Source organism: Coturnix japonica, chromosome 5 (assembly GCF_054131305.1).
Source record: "Coturnix japonica strain WE chromosome 5, WE-NBRP24, whole genome shotgun sequence".
NCBI classification, from domain to species: domain Eukaryota; kingdom Metazoa; phylum Chordata; class Aves; order Galliformes; family Phasianidae; genus Coturnix; species Coturnix japonica.
Window position 1 is genome coordinate 25,376,223 of NC_140667.1, and position 19,362 is coordinate 25,395,584.

General features: G+C 39.4%; 1 protein-coding gene across 6 annotated transcripts; it reads left to right on the forward strand.

The window, feature by feature from the left end:
• The first annotated feature begins 11 nt into the window (after nt 1–11).
• GANC (glucosidase alpha, neutral C) lies at nt 12–19,056 on the forward strand. Of its 6 annotated transcripts, none has more exons than XM_015864330.3 (24): nt 12–177; nt 1,052–1,114; nt 2,374–2,482; nt 3,367–3,494; nt 4,020–4,202; nt 5,250–5,295; nt 6,282–6,348; nt 7,650–7,746; nt 8,292–8,472; nt 9,297–9,450; nt 9,940–10,175; nt 10,562–10,688; nt 11,047–11,126; nt 11,509–11,652; nt 11,748–11,844; nt 12,183–12,284; nt 12,727–12,970; nt 14,150–14,214; nt 14,503–14,579; nt 15,398–15,472; nt 15,624–15,737; nt 16,283–16,395; nt 17,046–17,149; nt 17,339–19,056. In XM_015864330.3, exons 1-24 carry the CDS (start codon nt 149–151, stop codon nt 17,446–17,448), a joined length of 2,745 nt encoding a protein of 914 aa, XP_015719816.2. In that variant the 5' UTR covers nt 12–148; the 3' UTR covers nt 17,449–19,056. The 6 variants fall into 6 exon arrangements, 5 of the variants coding, with proteins under 5 accessions (XP_015719816.2, XP_085406448.1, XP_085406447.1 ...); XM_085550322.1 differs by having other exon boundaries at nt 82–177; nt 8,292–8,356; XM_085550319.1 differs by lacking the exon at nt 12–177 and adding an exon at nt 440–498.
• Nucleotides 19,057–19,362: the final 306 nt, after the last annotated feature.

Sequence of the window (19,362 nt, forward strand, 5' to 3'; positions counted from 1 at the left end):
CCCGCGGGCGACGCGGCTCCGTGGGGCAGCGGGGGCGGAGCCGCTGCTCGGCTGGGCCCGGGTCCCCGCCCGCTGCCCGGCGGGTCGCTCGGTGACAGATTGCGGCTCCGCGCTGCCGCGGGAAGGCCCGGCCCCGCACGGCGCCGCGATGGAGGCGGCCGCGCAGGGGGAAGCCAGGTAACGCCGCCTGGTAACGGCTCCTATGCCCGGCCTCCCCTCGCTCCCTGCTGTCCCTATCCACCGGGGTGGATAGCGGCGGCGGGCCCGGCCCCAAGGGCGGCCCGGAGGCGGCAGAAATGGGGACAGGCCTGCGGCCGCCGGACCGCTGCTTCCCCCGGGCTCGTGGACGCGTGCAGCAGGAGGGAGGGCTGCATTGCTGGCATGGGTGGTCACCGTGAGGTCTGTGCAGTGACCCGGGTATGTTAAAGCTTAGTTCGCTTGTGACCAAGTCGTCATGGCTGCCATCTGTGTTTTGTTAATGGTGTACGTATATCATCAGTAAGTATTTTATGAGCTTCAGCTCTACGTTTGTTGATACTAAAGCCTTGCTCTCTTCCGTGTGAGGCTGAACTCAGTGTACCAGGGGAAACGCTCTGATGACAGTCCGTTATTTCCGGCAAGCCAACTATTTTCTACTTTATAATCGGCCTGGAAGTTCTCTGGAAGTAATGCAGAGCCATCTGCAGCCTCCTCCCTCATCGGGCCCTCTGCAGAGAGAAAAGGGCTGCAGCTTTTCTGCCAGTCCTGTCTGATTCTCCATTCTTAGTACTGGAACTTGTTCAACTATAAGGGCTACAGTACATACAAAACTTGCCAAAAATAAAAAGAAAAGCCCTAAGAATTCACTTGTGTGAAAATTCAGCTCTGTTACTCACAGGTTCAATTGTTTGCCAGAATTACTCAAGTTTAAAAGGAAGTGGCATATGCACACAACAGTTCAAAGTCCAGCATGTTTTATGTCACAGCTGTCTGAGCTCTGCTTAATCCCCACTGCTCTTGAGGACACCCGTCAACTCATGTGTCACATTTAAATGTTATATGCTCTTTCCAGCATTCAAGATGAAGCTGTGGACAAAAGCAACTTTAAGGAGTGCAGCCAGATTGCTTTCTACAGGTAAAGAGCAGAACTGTAGCGTAGGGTTTTGTATTTAAAGTTATAGGAAGTAGTTTCACATCAGTTTTTAATCACAGCAAGCTTGCTACTTTCAGGATGTACCTTACTGTGCCACTCACCTGTCAGCATGTGCTATTCAACATATTTTAAAAGGTGTAATCTCACCTCTGTTGTCTTCTATCCAGTGTTGCCTGCATAAAAAGAGCAACTGCCCAGTTAATACAGCAGTCAGCCACTTTTGTACTGGTCACAGTTTCAAATACTCTGTTCTGCAGGATGTAATGCTCTGAAACCCCAAACAGCATTTTGCCAGTGGGAGCAGAGCTCCTCCTCTCACATCAGTCCTCTCTAGTCTGTCACCATTTTGACTTTAAGACGCCTCATTTCTCAGCAGGAAGTTGCCACACGTTACCAAGCCTCAGATCTTGTGTTTGCTCTACTTTTAAATTAAAATCAATTTTTTATGTGATTGCTCACATTTGTGCAATGTCTGTTTGCAAGGAAACCAAGTCCATTTATTGATTAAAAAAAAAGCATCCCTTTAAAGAATTCTCAAAGATGCCCATCTTCAAATAATTAATTTATAGAACCTAACTCAGCAAGGAGAATCCTCCAGACACCTGATGGAGCCTTGATTTCAGGGTCTCTGTCCTAACAACATAATAAAGACCAAAAAGTGCAGTCAAAACTTGGTTGCAGCCCATCCAGTCCTTGGCCTCTCCTTCTGTTCCTGCTTTTAGTTCCACAGCTCAAGCACTGGGGCTTGCAAAAAAGATATGTCTCATTAGGTCCAGAAGTATCCCTTGAAAAGCATTCTCCTTGCTGTATATGCAGGAGTTTACAAACATGTTGCTTCATTCCTATATAATGTAGAAGCTTCTCTCCGGAGAGAGGTGGAAACCAAGCAGTGGTATATGACAAAAAAATTGAAAAATGGATTACTCAGCTGAAATTTCTGAGGTCCTGGAGAAAGGGGAATGTAACTGGGCAAATGAGATTTTGGTTACTTGAATTAAACCTGTTATTATTAAAAAACAAAACAATCAAAAAACCAAGGGGACAGTGATGGGTGAACAAATCCCTCTATTTTACAACTCATTAATATACACCAGCGTGTGCTTAGAATTATATTCCATTTTATTCCTGATAATAATTGTTTGGAAAAAAAAAAATTAGGTGAAGATTTTATTATTACATTCCTATGTGTGATAGAAGCTACAACAATTAGGGAGACTGAAAATAATTTTCTGTCTTGACAGACGTCAGAAACTTCTACATCCTGGAAAATCCTTGTATCGAGCACTGTTGGATACAGTCACATTAAGTGACAAGAATGTCAAATTCCACATTATCCATGAGGAGAATAAGGTGAGATCTCATCTGGTAGAAGAGAGTCCTCACAGAACAAGGAGTGACTATCATCAGTAGGTCAGATAATGTTTGCAGAAGGTTTTGAGAGATTTCAGTAGTAGTTGCATAAAATATGATGCAAAGCATCAGGCTAAAAATGTCCTTACTAGTCAGTATTAATCTGTTCACTTAAGGCAGAGCAAGAAGAATGCCATTGAAGACAGTGATGCTGATTGGCTTCTAGGTGAAAGAAAAAGACACCAGGCCAAAATTCTTAAGCCAATCTTGTGACTTGGAGGAGAAATGATTCAGACAATGAAAAAACAGGGGAGGGGTGAGAACCCACAGGATGAAAATTCTGACTGCAGAGATTCCCCACAAGAGAAAAAAATAAAAAAGTCATTTTGAACAAAGTCAGTGACTTTCCAGTTCCCAGAAGTGTAAAATAGCAAGTTTCACATCTTGATGAGTATATCAGTATCACCTGTTTTCTTCAGTTGTCTTTCTGATGTGGTTCATCAGTGTAAGTTCCACTGTGAGTACCGGTGGACACAGATCATTGATGCTTTTGCAAAAAGCCCCCATCTTAATAGTTCCCTGCTACTTACGTTAATAGCACAGTAGTAAAATTATCCATACTTCAACATTAGTGCTTACCACCCATTTTCCTTGCTTGAAAATAAAGACTCCACCTAAAAAAAAAGAGTTGTTTCTTTGAAGCAGTAAAGCAGAGTTTGCTGGTGTGAATTCAGATGGATGGTAATTCATCTGCTTTGTAATACTGAAGAAAAGAAAGCAGGCATGTAGATTGTTTTTTTTTCCATACAATAAGTATCTGATGATGATGAGTGGAAAAGTTGATTTTTTTATCACTTCCAGTTTATCTATATTTTTGCTCCCAGGTTCTTCTACAAGTTGAGATCTATGAGATAGAAGGCAATATTTTTAGGCTTAAAATTAATGAGGCAGCTCCTCTCAGAGCAAGATATGAAGTTCCTGATGTTCTTATAAAGGAACCTACCACTCAGAAGTAAGTGATGGGAAGATGATTTAGCACCTTAGTAACTTACACAGTCTTATTTGCAAAGTTGTTTTGCCATTTCTCTCATTTGTGCAACAGTACAGTTTTTTCTCTGCGGTATAGTTACAGAAAAAGAAAATTAAAATGTACATGTTTACATGCAAAAAATCATGCTAGATACAGAGGATAAAGCTTTGTCATACATATGAGAAACTTGACTCTATCTGACGCAGTGAAAAAGTAGCCTGCTCGTTATGTTGCATAATTTGTACCAAATGCATTACATGCAAATATGAAAGAAATGCATACCATGGGTAATTTTAATGGTTGTTCTCTAGCTACCTGCTGCAATGTGCAGTGAAGCCTGAACACAGCACTTACTTCTGGGGTTCTTCACCTCAACACAAGCCTCAAGGTTTTTATAATGTATAGAGATAGCCTCTACTCATCTTGTATTTCAGACTGTTATTTAGCTACAGTGGATTTCATGTGCTGCTGGTTCATATAAAGCTGTTGTTGCTTTTCGTTTGCCAGACTCTCTATGTCCCAGAAGGAGGGAGGTGTTTTGGTGCTGACAAGTGTTAATGAGGACTACAAGCTTCGAGTCACAGCAAACCCTTTCCAGGTTGAGCTACAATTCAAGGATGAGACTGTTCTGAGCATGAATTCCAATGGGTTGTTATATTTTGAACATCTACAACCCCCTCCCTGTGATAGGTACAGTATCTTTTTATCCCACCATATACTAATTTGGCTGCAGCTGAAGGTAAACAATCCTATGGGAATTGAATATAATACAAGCTCTCATGCATTGAAATCTATAGAAATAAAAGTCAATTAAATGCAAACTGTTTGGATCCTTCACAGAAGCCATATGCTCATGCTAACCACCTTTATTTGCCAATTCTTTAATAAACTGGTGTCTTGTCTTTCTTGAGAGTGAGCAATGGTAGTGTAACGTTCTTAGTTTTACCTCCATTTATGACTAAACTTGCTCCTTAGGTAAGTTTTGTTCACCTTATAAATTAGTCAAGTAAGTTTTGTTTGAATTAAAGTGTTCCAAGTATCTGCAAGAGCTTACACGTCCGTCCCACTGCACAGTTCTGGAAGGTTGAGAAGCTACAGTGCAGAACATTGCATGGCTACTAAAAGAGCATAGCAAGTGTGTTTCTCATAAAAAGAATCATTTTAAAAAATTAATTAACAGAGAACCCCTAATTAAGAATAAAGACATGAGGATCTTCTGGGTGAGTAAAATGCTGGCACAGGTAGAAACAAATGTGAAAGCCAGAAGGATGAACTTAATTCAGGCAAGGAGTTAAGGTTATTTCAAGACACTGAATATTAAAACGATTTGCCAATTAAAGCTCTCAAGTATAACCTCAGTTTTCAGCATAGTTCAGCACCTCAAGACACAAGGAAACAGTCTCAAATTGTTTCAGGGGAGGTTTATATTGGATATTAGGGAGATTTTTTTCATAGTCATCAAGCATTGGAACAGGCTACCCAGAAAAGTGGTAGAGTCCCCCTCCCTAGAGGTATTTAAGAGATGTGTAGATAAGGCATTAAGGGATATTGTTTAGTGATAGGACTTAGTAGGTCAGGTTGGTGGTCGGACTTGCCAATCTTCAACGTCTTTTCCAACCTACATGTGAAACGTCTGTATAATATTTAAAGTAGTACATGATGATACGTGAATTTTGTTTGAAATCTTTCCATATGTTAACAATAAATTGATTATTTCCATATATTTGTTTTCACTAGAAACCCTACGGCAGAAAATGAGGAGGCAGCAGGTGATTCCTCTAAGGTAACCCACACTTGCTCCAATTCCAGCATTAGTATTGTGTAGAAGAGGTAACAGCAAATAGAATCACATTTGTGATTTTTTCCCAAAAAGTCATTAACAGGCAAAGTAATCACCAGCCACTGCTGGGGACTTTCTGGGCCATTCATTCACATGAGATATGATTGTGACCAAAGGCCCCAACATCAACTATTCCTTTATGAGATGTATCTGATGTAATTTTTTCTTAGTGAAATTCAGAAAGGACCCAGTATTTAAGATAGAGATATTTTCCAAATCCATAGCTGAATTGAGGTTCATGTGCTTTACCAGGTTAATAAGAGGCACCAGTTAGGGTTTAAAATGTCTTTCTGTGGCCTTTTTATTTAGATAATTCTTGCTCTTTTGTTCTTCATTTAATTCAGAGTACAGGGAGTTTCCTGGTCATTTTAAAGATCTCTTTTCCTTTTAAATAGCATTTCAAAAGAAAGAGACCTATTTTGCAACAGTCCAATGATACACCTACAAGTACATCTATGCTTAGTACTGATGTAAGACTCCTTGTGGAAAAAGACCAAGTCATGACAGCACATGTAGCACATAGCAGTTTTCTCAGAAGGCTGAGCTATGCCTATGATGTAATTTTATCCTCCCGTAGAGCAGATGGCTGCTTACTGCAATATCTGGTTAAAACTGGGAGGAGCTGTGCTGCTTTCAGTGTATTTGCTCCAAAGTCTGGACTCTGCCAAAGAGTGTGTTTGCTTTGGGGGAAACACACTGCTGCAGCAGAATATAAATAGCATTTTGCATTTACTTGTATTAGCCCTGTTTCGGAAAAAAAAAAAAAACCAAAAAAAAACAAAAGGAAGAAAAAAAGAAAAAAGCAACAGACACCCCCAAAAAACAACAGTTAGTTAATAATATGTGAATCTCATCTGGATAAAGATGTTTTTCTTAATGCATGTTAAGCGCAGTTGCACTTACAGGCTTAGTTATTTCTGTTTATTTAGGATAATCAGGAGGATCTGTGTCTCTGGCAAGAGAAATTTGGCAGTTTCTTAGATGTCAAAGCTCATGGTAAGTCTCAGCATAGTTCTGAAAACAGTTTTACTGCTTTGTACTTACCTTTGTACGTTCATATTACTGTTTAGCTACTTAACATTTATCAGTGTCTTCCTCACTCCTTTTAACTTGCTTATATCATGTCAGTGGGTAACAAATTTGACAAAAGAACTGGAAGTATTCATTAGATTATTCATTAGATTCCTGATCAGGAGGAAGTGCATTAAATGTGACCCATTTCATCACCTGTGTACAATTTTGACACTGGCCAACTAATATGTATTGTACTGTATGTCGTTGTTTCCTTTTTTTTAATGTATTGTCACATAACATTGATTTCACTTGTTCATTCTCATGACATATCACAGATCACGATAGCCAAGCAATAATTTTCACAGAGAACCTTTAAAAAGGGCTAAAAAGGAAAATACTGAGCAGGCTTAAGGGATATTAAGAAGGGTATTAATATCTGTCAGTCAGTAGCTCAGATGCCATTTAAATTATGGATTAAGAAAACTCATGTCCTTTTTCTGCCTGTGCAGCTGCATTAACTCTCATTTGGTTTGCTTTGTCTGTTAGTTATTTCTGTCATACAGCCTTCTATTGCAAATGGCACTGCCCAGCAACTGCAGTATGTTTCTTATTGTGACAAGGGCTTCTTCACAGTTGAGACACATAAAGGCAGGAGACTGTCACCCTTGTTCTTCATGCTGTATCTGATATATTAGGCCAGCAACATGATTGTGCTCCTTCTTAGTATTGGTGGAGTGAGCCACTGCTTGTCAGTCTCGACGATCTCTAGTCACCTCCCAGAATTTCCTCTGGATTGAGTAATGTGACACGATGTTATATTTGGCAGCAGCTCTCCTCCATGCTACTCATCTGGCTGAAGCTGAAGGGAAGAGTATTAGAAAACAAGCTACTCTAGCATTCATTTTGCTGTACCTCTGTGCCACTAAGCTTGCCTTGCTGGGGTAAAAATGAGATAAATCTAAGTAGCTTTACTACATAATAAAGGAGTTACCCATTATTACATGTTTGTTTTTCTGTTGTTACTGTGTTTGGTGGGTTTTTGTTTCTATTAAGGCAATTCATTTTATCTATTTAAGCACATAAAAACCAGAAGAATATAGAAAAGATTACCTCTGCAGTATGTAAGTTATTATGGAAGAAGCTGAAAGCAAGTTTGACATACCTAACTGTTAAAACTTGCTTATTTTTTTTATTTTTTACAATTAGATTGTTCTGCTTTGTTGCTTTCAGCAAAGCCTGAGAATGGAACTCTGTACTTTTCTGTTTTAATGTTGTTACCACAGGTCCTAGTTCTGTAGGCATGGACTTCTCTTTACATGGATTTGACCATCTTTATGGAATACCACAACACACAGAATCACTTCTTCTCAAAAACACAAGGTAAAAATGGCAAGTTGCATTACTGTAGAGGGGCATTGCAACACTGTCTCAATAATTTACTACAAACAGCTTTGTATTAAATATTTTATGCAATATGTATATTGTATCGTGTATTCTAGTTTAATGATAGAGCAAATTGAACCATGGACTGTCCATAGGAAGTAGGTTGTTCTGCTTTACATTCTGCAACTTAATAAATGATCTCTTCTGTTCTCCCACAATTTTCCATGCCTTTTTTTTAACTGCATGATTAGTCATATTCAAGCAGAACTTTTAAAGGAGCAGCTCTATGGGGGACAGAATTCAGAATTCATATTTTAGGACTTGGACCAAAGGAGCAGTAGTCTCAGTAGCAGTAATGTTACTTGATTCAGATAGATAGAACCAAAGATGCTGTATTCTATGCTGTTCCAGGCTGCCCTGGGTGCTAAACAAAAGACTATCATACAGTGTGCTTGTTGTGTTTATTTGAATTATAGTAGAGCTAAAATTGGCCTAGTGAAGGATGTTTATATCTAACAAACACATCTGTTTGTTTGTTGTAGTGATGGTGATGCGTACCGACTTTATAATTTGGACATCTTTGGCCACAAGATACATGACAAGACAGGTATTTATGGTTCAGTGCCACTTCTCATAGCACACAAGCCTGACAGAACATTGGGGATCTTCTGGCTGAATTCTTCAGAAACACTGGTGGATATTAATACAAAGGCAGTAGCTGAGGTGAGATTGGCCCACTTGTCTCAGAACTTAAGAACCACCAAAAACACCACAAGTTAGGGCCAACAGGGAGATGACAATGTTGTTGAAGATTTATCTATTGCTCCCTAATGAAAAATTGTCAGTCTCTTTGTTCTGTCCTTTCTACTACAAAATTTGTTGTATTAAAGCACTGAAAAGAACAGGTGATTTCTTTCAAAAGGCAAATTGTGGAACTTGTAACTTAATAGGTGTACAAGAGAAGGGAGAGAGGAAATATATGATGTTGGAGCAGAAATGTAAAAGGGTGGACCAAACCTTGACTTCTTTTTCAATTTGAGAAATTTTATGGAATTTTTAAATTATTGGAGTTGACACATATCAGCTCAGCCAGCTCATATATCTGTGGAATGTAGTTGGCCTACAGGAAACAAGAAGTTCAGGAGATAAGCTCAAGTCTTGAAGCACAAATTTCTATTAAAATTGAAATAGTGAAAAAAAATTTGCTTTATTTCAACACTTGATTATGTTGTTAAAATTATTAGTTTTCTTTGTTAGCGAATGATTCTAAAGATCCTGCAGCAAATGTGCTGTGAGATTATACTCTAATTACAGAAACTTTGTAATTCTTTTGCCCCTCCTTATCTATTTTCTGCCATCTTTATTTTGTGTAACTGATATGCAACACAAAGGATTTGTGAACAATATATAATATACTTGAAGTGCTTACTCCTAGTATCTGCCAGATATGTGTTAGTGGTAAGATTTTATTGGTTTCCATCTTAGGCTTTTCAGTGAACAAAAGCTTGATAGCAAATTACTCAGCTTTGCCTTGGTTTCCTTTAAAGCACATACCCACCGAATCTGCTGCAGATATTTCTAAGCAGAGGGCAGTGCCTCTAACCGATGTGCGCTGGATGTCAGAAAGTGGAATCATTGATGTTTTTCTGCTGATGGGACCCACAGCATTTGATATCTTCAAGCAGTTTGCACAACTGACAGGTACTAACTCAAATCATTACAGCAGATTTACATTGGAGAATCTCTGAGGAACTTATTGTACTCAAGTTTAACTTGATGATTGTGGCTCCCATTCAGCTGCAGATGTTCTGTAATTCCATGATTATTTAGTTGCTTGCATTAATTACAGTTAAGCTCATCTGTAATATTTTTACATTAGGAAGAAAAAAAAAGAATAAAATTATTTTGTTTACTGGAATAATTTTTCAGTGTCACCGAACAAGAAATACCTTCTCTGTCATGCATTATCATTACAGCTTTCTGGCTGTTAAGCTTGTTGTAATCATTGTTATTTCAAGATTTCAATCACTTGGGTATGAGAAACATGCTCTAGTCACAAATTCCAGGCCAGAATTCCCTGTATGCAGACAGCTACATATTAATCATGGCTCTTAAATTAACTTTCATAGTCTGTAGATAAAATCCTGAAAAGCATTAACAGTATTAGCTTCATTCATGTACTCTTCCTAGGCACTCAAGCACTACCTCCCCTCTTTTCTCTGGGCTACCATCAGTGCCGGTGGAATTATGAAGACGAACAAGATGTCAAGACAGTTGATGCGGGTTTTGATGAACATGACATTCCTTATGACGTGATATGGCTGGACATAGAACATACAGATGGCAAGAGGTATTTCACCTGGGACAAGAAAAAATTCCAGAACCCCAAGAGAATGCAAGAACTTCTCAGGAAGAAAAAACGCAAGGTATATAATATACCAGAAAGGAAGAAAGTATTCATATGCAGTGTAAAGTTACCCAGTCAGCTTTAACCAAAGTATTTCAGATACTGGAAAACTACAACAGAGTAAATTAGATTGTGTTGCAGTATGGTGGTGCTTCCAGTGGGCATTTTTTTTAATCCTGCTTCTCATGCCATTGTATTATTTCATAGTTTGTCCTCTACCCTTGAACATGAGGCCAGGTTTGACCCCTTTGAAGCTCCATATTTCGGAAGCAGCCCAGTACTGAACTTAACGCAAGCTTTCACCACTGGTAGTTTCTATGCATGTCTTTTATCAAAAGTAAAATATTACTGTTTTACTCAGTATGGTCGATGTTAATAATGCATTTTATTTTCTTATTTTGGCAGCTTGTCGTCATTGTAGATCCCCATATTAAAGCTGATCCTATGTATACCCTGTATTCACAGGGAAAAGAAAAGGGTTATTTTGTGAAAGACAGGAATGGAAAAGATTTTGAGGGAATCTGTTGGCCAGGTAAAAAACAAAACAAAACAAAACAAATCTGTTCCATTTCCTCATTTTAGAATCTGTTCATTCTAAAACTTTTACAGAATTGGGAGCCACTAAAGTAGAATTAACTTCTCATAATACTTCTATTTCTGTAGTTATTCATTATTTCTTTGTGGTTTCTTTGGCTTTGTACATTCATGTTCTAATTGGCTCAGCTGTACAGCTTTCTCTGCTGTGTCTCTTGGCTTTGCAGGTGATGCCATTGCTCATAGCTAGAAACAATCATACTGTTGCTCATTGTAGAAAGCACACTGTATTGAGGTAGAAAGATAACACAAGATCTTGAAATAAGTTAAATAACTGGAATCTCCTACATCCACAGGTTCCTCTCACTATCTGGATTTCACCAATCCTGAAGTACGAAAATGGTATGCAGATCAATTTGCCTTCAAAACATACAAGGTGTGTATCTATTTACAATGATCTACATGTACCAGAAAATCTAAAAAGTGGGAAAAATAAAGAAGAGAAACTACTAGCTAAGCAAATTGGTGGCTTTTGTAGTTGTGTTATTATTATGTACAGGAAAGTATCTTGGTAAGCTGAAATACTGTACAAGAATTTTCTCCATGGACTTATTTACTGGATACCCATATTCCACCACTGAAACTGCTTACTTACCTGTAGTAGTAGATGGACAGAGTGGAGTCATTTTTGCAACCCATCATCTAGCACAGCCCTTGCATTCCCGTGTATACTACAATGCCAACACAGAAGGGGTGATATAGGCATGCTCTCCTGTAGCTCGTGGTCACATCACCTTGACCTTGCAACTCTGTCATAGGGGTCCACTAATATCCTCTTTGTGTGGAATGACATGAACGAGCCATCAGTTTTCAAAGGGGCAGAGCTAACAATGCAGAAAGATGCTGTGCACTACAACAACTGGGAGCATCGGGAACTACACAACCTCTATGGATTCTACCAGGTAGAGTATCAGGAGACAAAGAGCTAAAAAGGTGGTTTATCAAATATCTTAATTGTAGAGCTCATTCTCTGAGCTTTTATGTTCTTGATTTTCAGCAAATGGCAACTGCTGAAGGACTCATCAAACGTTCTTCTGGAAAAGAGAGACCATTTGTTCTCACACGATCTTTCTTTGCTGGATCACAGAAGTATGGTAAGCAAGGACTGGCTGCAGGCCTTCCCTATTGGTTTGCTTTCTTCAGCTTGGCATGTAATAGTAAGTCTAGAGAAGACAGAAACTGTCTTAAGAGTGCAAATTATTAAAATGAAGAAGCTCAGGAAAGGTTGGCAAAGCACACTCAAGTAACAATCTGTATCCTGTGACAAAACACTGTGCACCTTTTTGTATAATTCAAGATCATGCATGTATTATAAAAAAGGTTACAATGAACAATAGTTCATGACCATTCTTGTTTTCTTTCCTTAATTACAAGCATAAACTGAATTGTAAACCCAGCTTTCCTATGTAATCCTGAAACTGAGTGTTTTCAGGGGCAGTGTGGACCGGAGACAACACAGCGGAGTGGGGTTACCTGAAAATCTCCATTCCAATGCTTCTCACCATCAGCATGGCAGGGATTTCATTCTGTGGAGGTAAGGTATATGGCTGAAGTTGCTCACCATACATCCACTAGTGCCACCAGGCTTCAACAATCCAGTGCGTTTCCAGGCAGATTCACAGATGAATCTGGTTCAGAAACTAAAAACCTGTCTCTCACCATCACTTCTCCACTTAGTCTTTCTGTAGTGTTTGTGACTTGGAACAGAGATCTCTAGGTGGTGGTCTGTAGCATCACTGTAGCAGTCTTTGGAGGTGCAAACCCTCCTAAAACTCTCTTGCTATTTTTATTAAAGGATAATTTCTTGCCTCAGTTTTCCACTCCTAATTGGACAAGCGGCTATCCAACAGCAGAACCGCAAGTACACTGTGAAATTCATGAATTTATATACTTGGAATGCTTATTAGAGGAGAACTTCAAATTCTTCAGAATAATTTCCAAAAATGTGTATTTTTATTTGTCTGCGCAATATCTAGCTGATGTGGGAGGGTTCATTGGAGATCCAGAACCAGAATTACTTGTTCGCTGGTATCAGGCTGGAGCCTACCAGCCCTTCTTCAGAGGTCATTCTAACATGAAGAGCAAACGGCGAGAACCGTGGCTCTTTGGGGAGAAGAACACCCAGATCATCAGGGAAGCCATTAGAGAGCGCTACGTCCTCCTGCCATACTTATACACACTGTTCTATCGGGCACACACAGAGGCTGAACCAGTTATGAGGTAAGCACGTAAGTCAGGAGGCTAGTGATTATCCTTAGGAAGCCACTGAGAGGAGGGAACTTAAATCACTGTTTCATACATTTGTGACTACTTAAATAGTTTGAAGTCTAAATTCTATTTTGCTGTCTGCAAGCCTTGATAAGCTTACCAGAGGAAACTAAATATCATTCTTACTATATTACACTTAAGACACACTAACTCACATACAGTCTTTAAAATTGTTTTTAAAGAACTGTGGACTCCAAACTTCTCATAATAAAGAACATTGTCTGGTATTCCAAACCACACTTAAAACCGTGCTTAGTAGGCTCTGAAATTGCTGGCTTAAAAACATAAAGGCCATTTTGCTGCTCATGAAAGCACTTGTTACTGCTGTATTGTTGGTGTTATAAAAACTTACTTCATATTGATAACTAGCTTATTTATCTCTGTAGTATATTTTAGCATTTCTCTTTTAGTAGAAAATCTAGTAATCTAGAACAGAAATGAAGTTAGCAAATGAGCTTTTGTTCTGCTGCTATTTAACTTATAAGAAAATTTCACAGTGGTACTAAACGCAGCAGTCCTTTCAGCGAGAGATAAATGTCATCCATTTCTCTGGGATTACTGTGCCTTTGAATTTGCCCTTAGAGTTCTCCTTTTCCAGCACATCTACCTTTACCCATTATTATGCAAATAAAACACACCTAAGTTTAAATATATATATCTCTCAAAACAAACTATACACATCTATTATGTATCTAGATGACTATTGCACTTCTCTTTTTTGAGAAAGGCTGAAGTTGAACTTTTAGAGCAGGTTTTCCAGTGTGTGACCAGGAGACATGCTACAAAACAGAGCAGAAAGGACTTGCTCAGGGACTACGTCATCAAGTGTCAGCATTGCTGGTAGAAAGGCTCATCTATCCCTGCCTTGCTAGAGGGAAGGCATCTGTAATGCAGGTTTGCAAAGAAGAAGGCAGCAATGAAGAAAGTGAGGCTGCCGGAGGCCAAACCATAGGTATTTTGGAGTGCACCTTAAAGTGGTATTTTAAGTCACGGAATAGGACTTTGCTCTATCTTCAATTCTTAATAGCTTTTAAGAAAAGGAAAAAGTGGAGCCTGAAAAAACCAGCAGGCCTTGAACAGGGTGGTGGGAAAGGAGAAACTAACTGAACTCCACTGTCTGTCTTTTTTTAGGCCTCTCTGGATAGAGTTCCCAGAGAAATTAGAAACTTTTGGAGTGGAAGATGAGTACATGCTAGGTAAGCCTATGTGGCTGGGTGTGCAGTACAGCCCAGCTGCATAACAGTGCTGCTGCAGAATGAGACCTGAGCAGTCATCAACTCCTTATATGCCTTTTTTTCCCTAGTACAAAGTGAATGCACAGTATGCTCAAGTGAGTGTGATGTGGCTCAAGCAATCCCTTAAAATGAATATAGGAAGCTGACAACCCCACTCAAAACCAGAGCAGACTGCTGCTGCTGCTGTGATGAGATGAGGCTTCAGGCACCACATCAGTCACTTATTGCCATGTTTATGCTTTTCTCCAGGAAATGCTTTGTTGGTGTATCCAGTCACAGACAAAGAGGCCAAGGCAGTGAATGTTCTGCTTCCAGGCTCAAAGGAGGTGAGGATGATACAAAGCTGCTCAGCTTTTCAATCCATGGAAATGTTTTTGTACAGCAACCTCCCAGCTCCCCATCTCATAACTGCTGTGCACTGCCACTACACCAGCCATTCTGTGCCGCTCTAAGCCTTCCTTTTCCACAGGATGGCACTGTGATCCACTCCTACGCTGACTACTTGGCTGCAGCAGCTAAGTGTAAGAAGGGAAGGAATCTGGCAAAAAGAGTTCAGAAGGGAAAGAATGATTAAGGTTTAACCCTAGAGACAAATGAAAGCAGTGAAGGAAAGTGAGAGAGACTGCAGAGCTTTCTAAAGGGCTTTTCCTCCATATAAGAAGAAAAATAGATGTGGCTCTCCAAACTGGCTAAGAAACATTTTTCTTATCATGATCTCTGTGGGAATTCAGTGCCTGGCTCACCTGAAGTAGTTAAACCTGTTCGCAAGAGCGATGCATGGGAAGTTTCAGGTGTAGGTCTTTTTTGTTATTTTTTCACTTCAGTATAAATACAGTCATTCTGGAACAGAACATTTGTAGACCAAAAAGAAAAATAAAGAATTGTTTTGAACTACCAGATGCTTTAAAACATGCAAGATGTTCTGCAAGCTGTAGAAAAGATAGGTTTATTTTTTGCCTTGGGGAAAGAATAAAGTTTCATTACTATCCAAGGTTATTGAACTTAAAAAGTAAATGTAATTTCTTGCACATTAATTAGGTTGTTAGGGATAGTGAAAGTCAGAGATGAAGTAAAAAATAACTATCTGCAAAGGGAACAGATCTTGCCATGTACCTCCTGCTCATTCTCTTTTCATTTTTCCTAGGTTTGGTATGATTTCAGAAAATTCAAACGAATGGAAGATGAAGGCACTCTGAAGATCCCAGTAACACTGGAGAATGTATGTTAGTTGAATAGTTTGCTTTACGTGCTTGCAGTAAAAGTTCCGTTCTGAGATATGCAAAGAAAAAAACTTAAGATTTTCTGGTTGCCAGTTAGAATTGTATGATCAGAGTTATATGAATGTTTCTATGCTGGCCTTTTTTTGGCAGATACCCATATTCCAGCGAGGGGGCACTGTGATACCTCTTAAGACTGCAGCTGGAAAATCCACTGAATGGATGACAAGTATTTCTTATGAGCTCCGCGTGGCACTGAACACAGAGGTACCTTGAAATAATGTTCTCCTTACAAATTTGTCTTTTGCCACATTTATCCTAAAGCCTAAAGGTGCTTCCAATGGCCCTCTAATGTTTCTGCTGGTGAGGGCTCCCTTCTCCCTCACTGTGTTCCCTCAGAGTGGAACTGTCAGAGCGCAGCATGGGCAGAACATTTTTCTGACTTTTCTCAGCCCTCCACAAGTCCTTTGGAAGAAGAAGCAGAGAATTGTCAGGGCACAAACTTGTTGGACATGTAGGTAGAAGTTCCCACACAAGAGTCTTTTCTAACAGATGAAGTGACACCTGGCACCTAAATCAGCTTGCAGAACCAGAATGTCCAAGTCTTCGAGCACACTCAGAGCTGGACTCCCTGAACCTTCTGGAAATACAAGTAGCTAAAAAAGCAAACAAACAAAAACCACATACACACACAAAAAAAACCCCACAACCTTTGCTATGAAGCATAATGCATAATGAAACATTATTTTATGTTTCTTTGTGTAATACTAGAAGGTGCCATTAGCTTGGACTCCATCTGTTGTGTTTCACAGGCCTGTGCAGTAGGTGAGCTCTACCTGGATGATGGACATTCATTTCAGTATCTCCACAAAAAGCAGTTCCTGTACCGAAAATTTGCTTTTCACAAGAACATTCTCTCTTCCAGGTAAGAACAACAGAGGCAGATAGAAGCCACCCAGCATACATACTATCAGTGGAAATGTCTTGTAAACATGGAAATATTAGTCTTACATATTGATTAGTGAAGCTCCCAGAATAGCAGTAGCTACTGAAGAAATCCTAGAACTGCCACTTTTAGACTTTTACTAATGAAGTCTATTGCCCCCAGGGCTGTGTGGTGCAGATTGAACTTCAAGGCATTTCATTACCATCTTCAGTCTCAAAAATATGCAGTAGTTAGTTGGTTTTCAAACTACAACATTTAGAAGCAGCAAAGCTGTAGGCTACTTAAATGATGCAGGTGAAAGCATGCTTCAAATCTGAACATCTTCAAATTTAAAGATAGAAATGAAGCGTGTTGCTAAATTACTTGCAAATCTAGAAGTTACAGGAGGAAAAAAAAGTCATTTAGATGAATATTGTAACATTCTGATTGCCCCCAAAAATGAAAATTGACTTTCATCCTAGTTTTTTAGAGCAGAAAAATTTTACTTGTTTCACAGGAGAGAGGTAAATAGAGGAAAGGAAATTGGTTTAGAGAACTTTCTGGGTAAGACTGAAGTAGAACTTTCCTAGTGTAACGCTGAACTTCTAGTGATGTACAGTAAGCACACAAAATATTGTTCTTTGTTTCAGCTGCACAGATGAGAGCGGGCAATACCGAACCACATGTGTAGTCGAGCGGGTGGTATTTCTGGGACTTGGACAACAACCCACTGTTGTGACAGCCTGTTCCAAGGGTAATGGACCAACTTTCATTTTCATACATATAGTTATTCTTGGCACATTTGACTACTGTTTGTTTTGTGTTCAGTCCTTTCCAACAGTGGTAGAGATGGTCTGAATTAAAAACTGAAGGGATTCACGTATAACTGTGTTTCAGAAGGGTTATTCCTAAATCATATAGTAAGTTCTCTTCTCCTTCCTAGGTGGGAAAGAAAAAGAAGTGGTTTTCACATACGATACGAAGACTGCTGTGCTGATTCTGGAAAATTTAGCCCTGAGAGTTGACAGTGACTGGGAGATTTGCATCAAGTGAAAGACGACAACTTCTTCAGATAATTCATTGAGAGGTTAAGGGGAAATCAGTCTCAAAGACTGAAAGCGTTCACTTGAATCCAGTCAAATGAAGGAATATATTTCCCATCCACCCACCCCCAAAGTAACATTTCTTACAATTTTCCTTTTAAAACATTGATTTAAACTTGGATAACTCTTCTGTCTGGCAAAATAATAGCGCTGTGATTGTCTGTGGAGGAAAACTATGGAGTATTTGTTCTAGTCTAGCTTCAGTTAGGCTTTAAGAGTATGGTCAGTGTTTACTTACACCAAAAAAATCATGAACTGATTGTGTGAAATTGTGGCTTATTTGCATAGGGTTTTTTGTAAGGATTTAGAAATCCCACCTTTCACAGCTTAGAGCACTTGAGGAAAGCAGTATCATACCTGTTTAACAGACATCGTCTGAGCTCTGCCTGCGAAAGCTGCCTTGTGAAAAACGAACTCAGAAGGCCACCCACCATGGTTACAGACACTTCCTCTTCCCATTCCTAATGACCCTACAGAATTCTTCAGTCTGCACAAGAAATTAAACAACAGGCTAGCTGAACAATTTGGTCACCAGGCTTTGGATAAGTGGTGCCAATCAGCTGAGAGTGCAAAAGTCTCTCCAATAGCTCACTTTTGATAACATAGATGTCTATGGCAATGGTAGCAGTTTGGGGCAGCAGCTGGATTCCCATGGAAATGTTTTGTCACAGCATTGCTTCCCTTTTTCTGCCAGAGCTACTTTAAAAATGGGTTTGTTAGGAAAGAATTGGCCTCTTTCGAATGATTAAATGTCCTTGGTTAAAGTTAGCCTGGTGAAGCAACATCCTTCCGTGGAACTCTGCTCCTCCTTTGAGCTTTTGCTAAGCCCTGGCTTCCATTATGCTTAGTTTAGCAATTTCCTGATCAGCTTTTGGTACCCAGCTAAGATTTGAGCTTGGTAGATGGCAATGAAAAAGGCAGAAATTATTTCTTTTTACACAGTAAGGAAATATTTTCCTCAGTGAATCCTTAGGAAAAGAGAAGGATAGACACAATTTTTGTCCACTGAAGGGAACACAGTAATACATTTGTACTTGTCCCCTACTCTTCGTACTAAGCCCTCATTGCTTGGTCAGTCATTCCCACCTGCTGCTGTTTGTCCTCCGCAGGACAGATTTCTGGGAATAACAGCATGAGAGCAAATGGTGACAACTACACTGCTGAGCACCAAGTGCAGCTTGTTTCCCACCAGACCCTAAGCTTCCTTCTTTTTTCCTTTTTAATTCTATAGAGCTCTTTTTCAACTCTTTCTAGCAGACACTCTGAACCTCCACTCCAGGAGCTGGGAACGAGCAGCCTGGCTGCTGTGCTTAATGAAGACAAGTTAATCCAGATGGAACTGTAGCAGATAGATCTTTTACATCTGTAAGAAGAGAGACAAACTGTTTTTGAGACAGACTCTATTTTTCTATCAGCTTCTAAAGCTTTGATTGATAATGGCTTCTTTTATTTGAACATAGTGATGCTGACAGGGTGTAATTATCGTCTGGGGCGTTTTAATGAAATGTTTTAACTAATATTTCTGAAGTTTGAAAGCGAAATAAAGTAATAGCAAAGCAAGTTATGTGCCGTGATCTAATCTTTTTACTGTTGAGCATTACTTAAAAGTATGCTTTGAATTGAATGTGAGTAAAGCAAATGATTGAATGTTACACTGTGACCCTCAGTAAATCTGCACTGATGTAAGTACTCGTAAGTCAAATGTTCAGTGTTAAAACAAGCCTGACTTTTGAGGGTTCTGACAGGAATTATTTGCACAAAACCTTATTACAGTTAGGCCTCTAGATAATAAAGCTAAATAAATTTCAGCAAATATCGTTTACGTTGACGTTCGTAGTGACTTGCATACTTTTCCATGTATTTT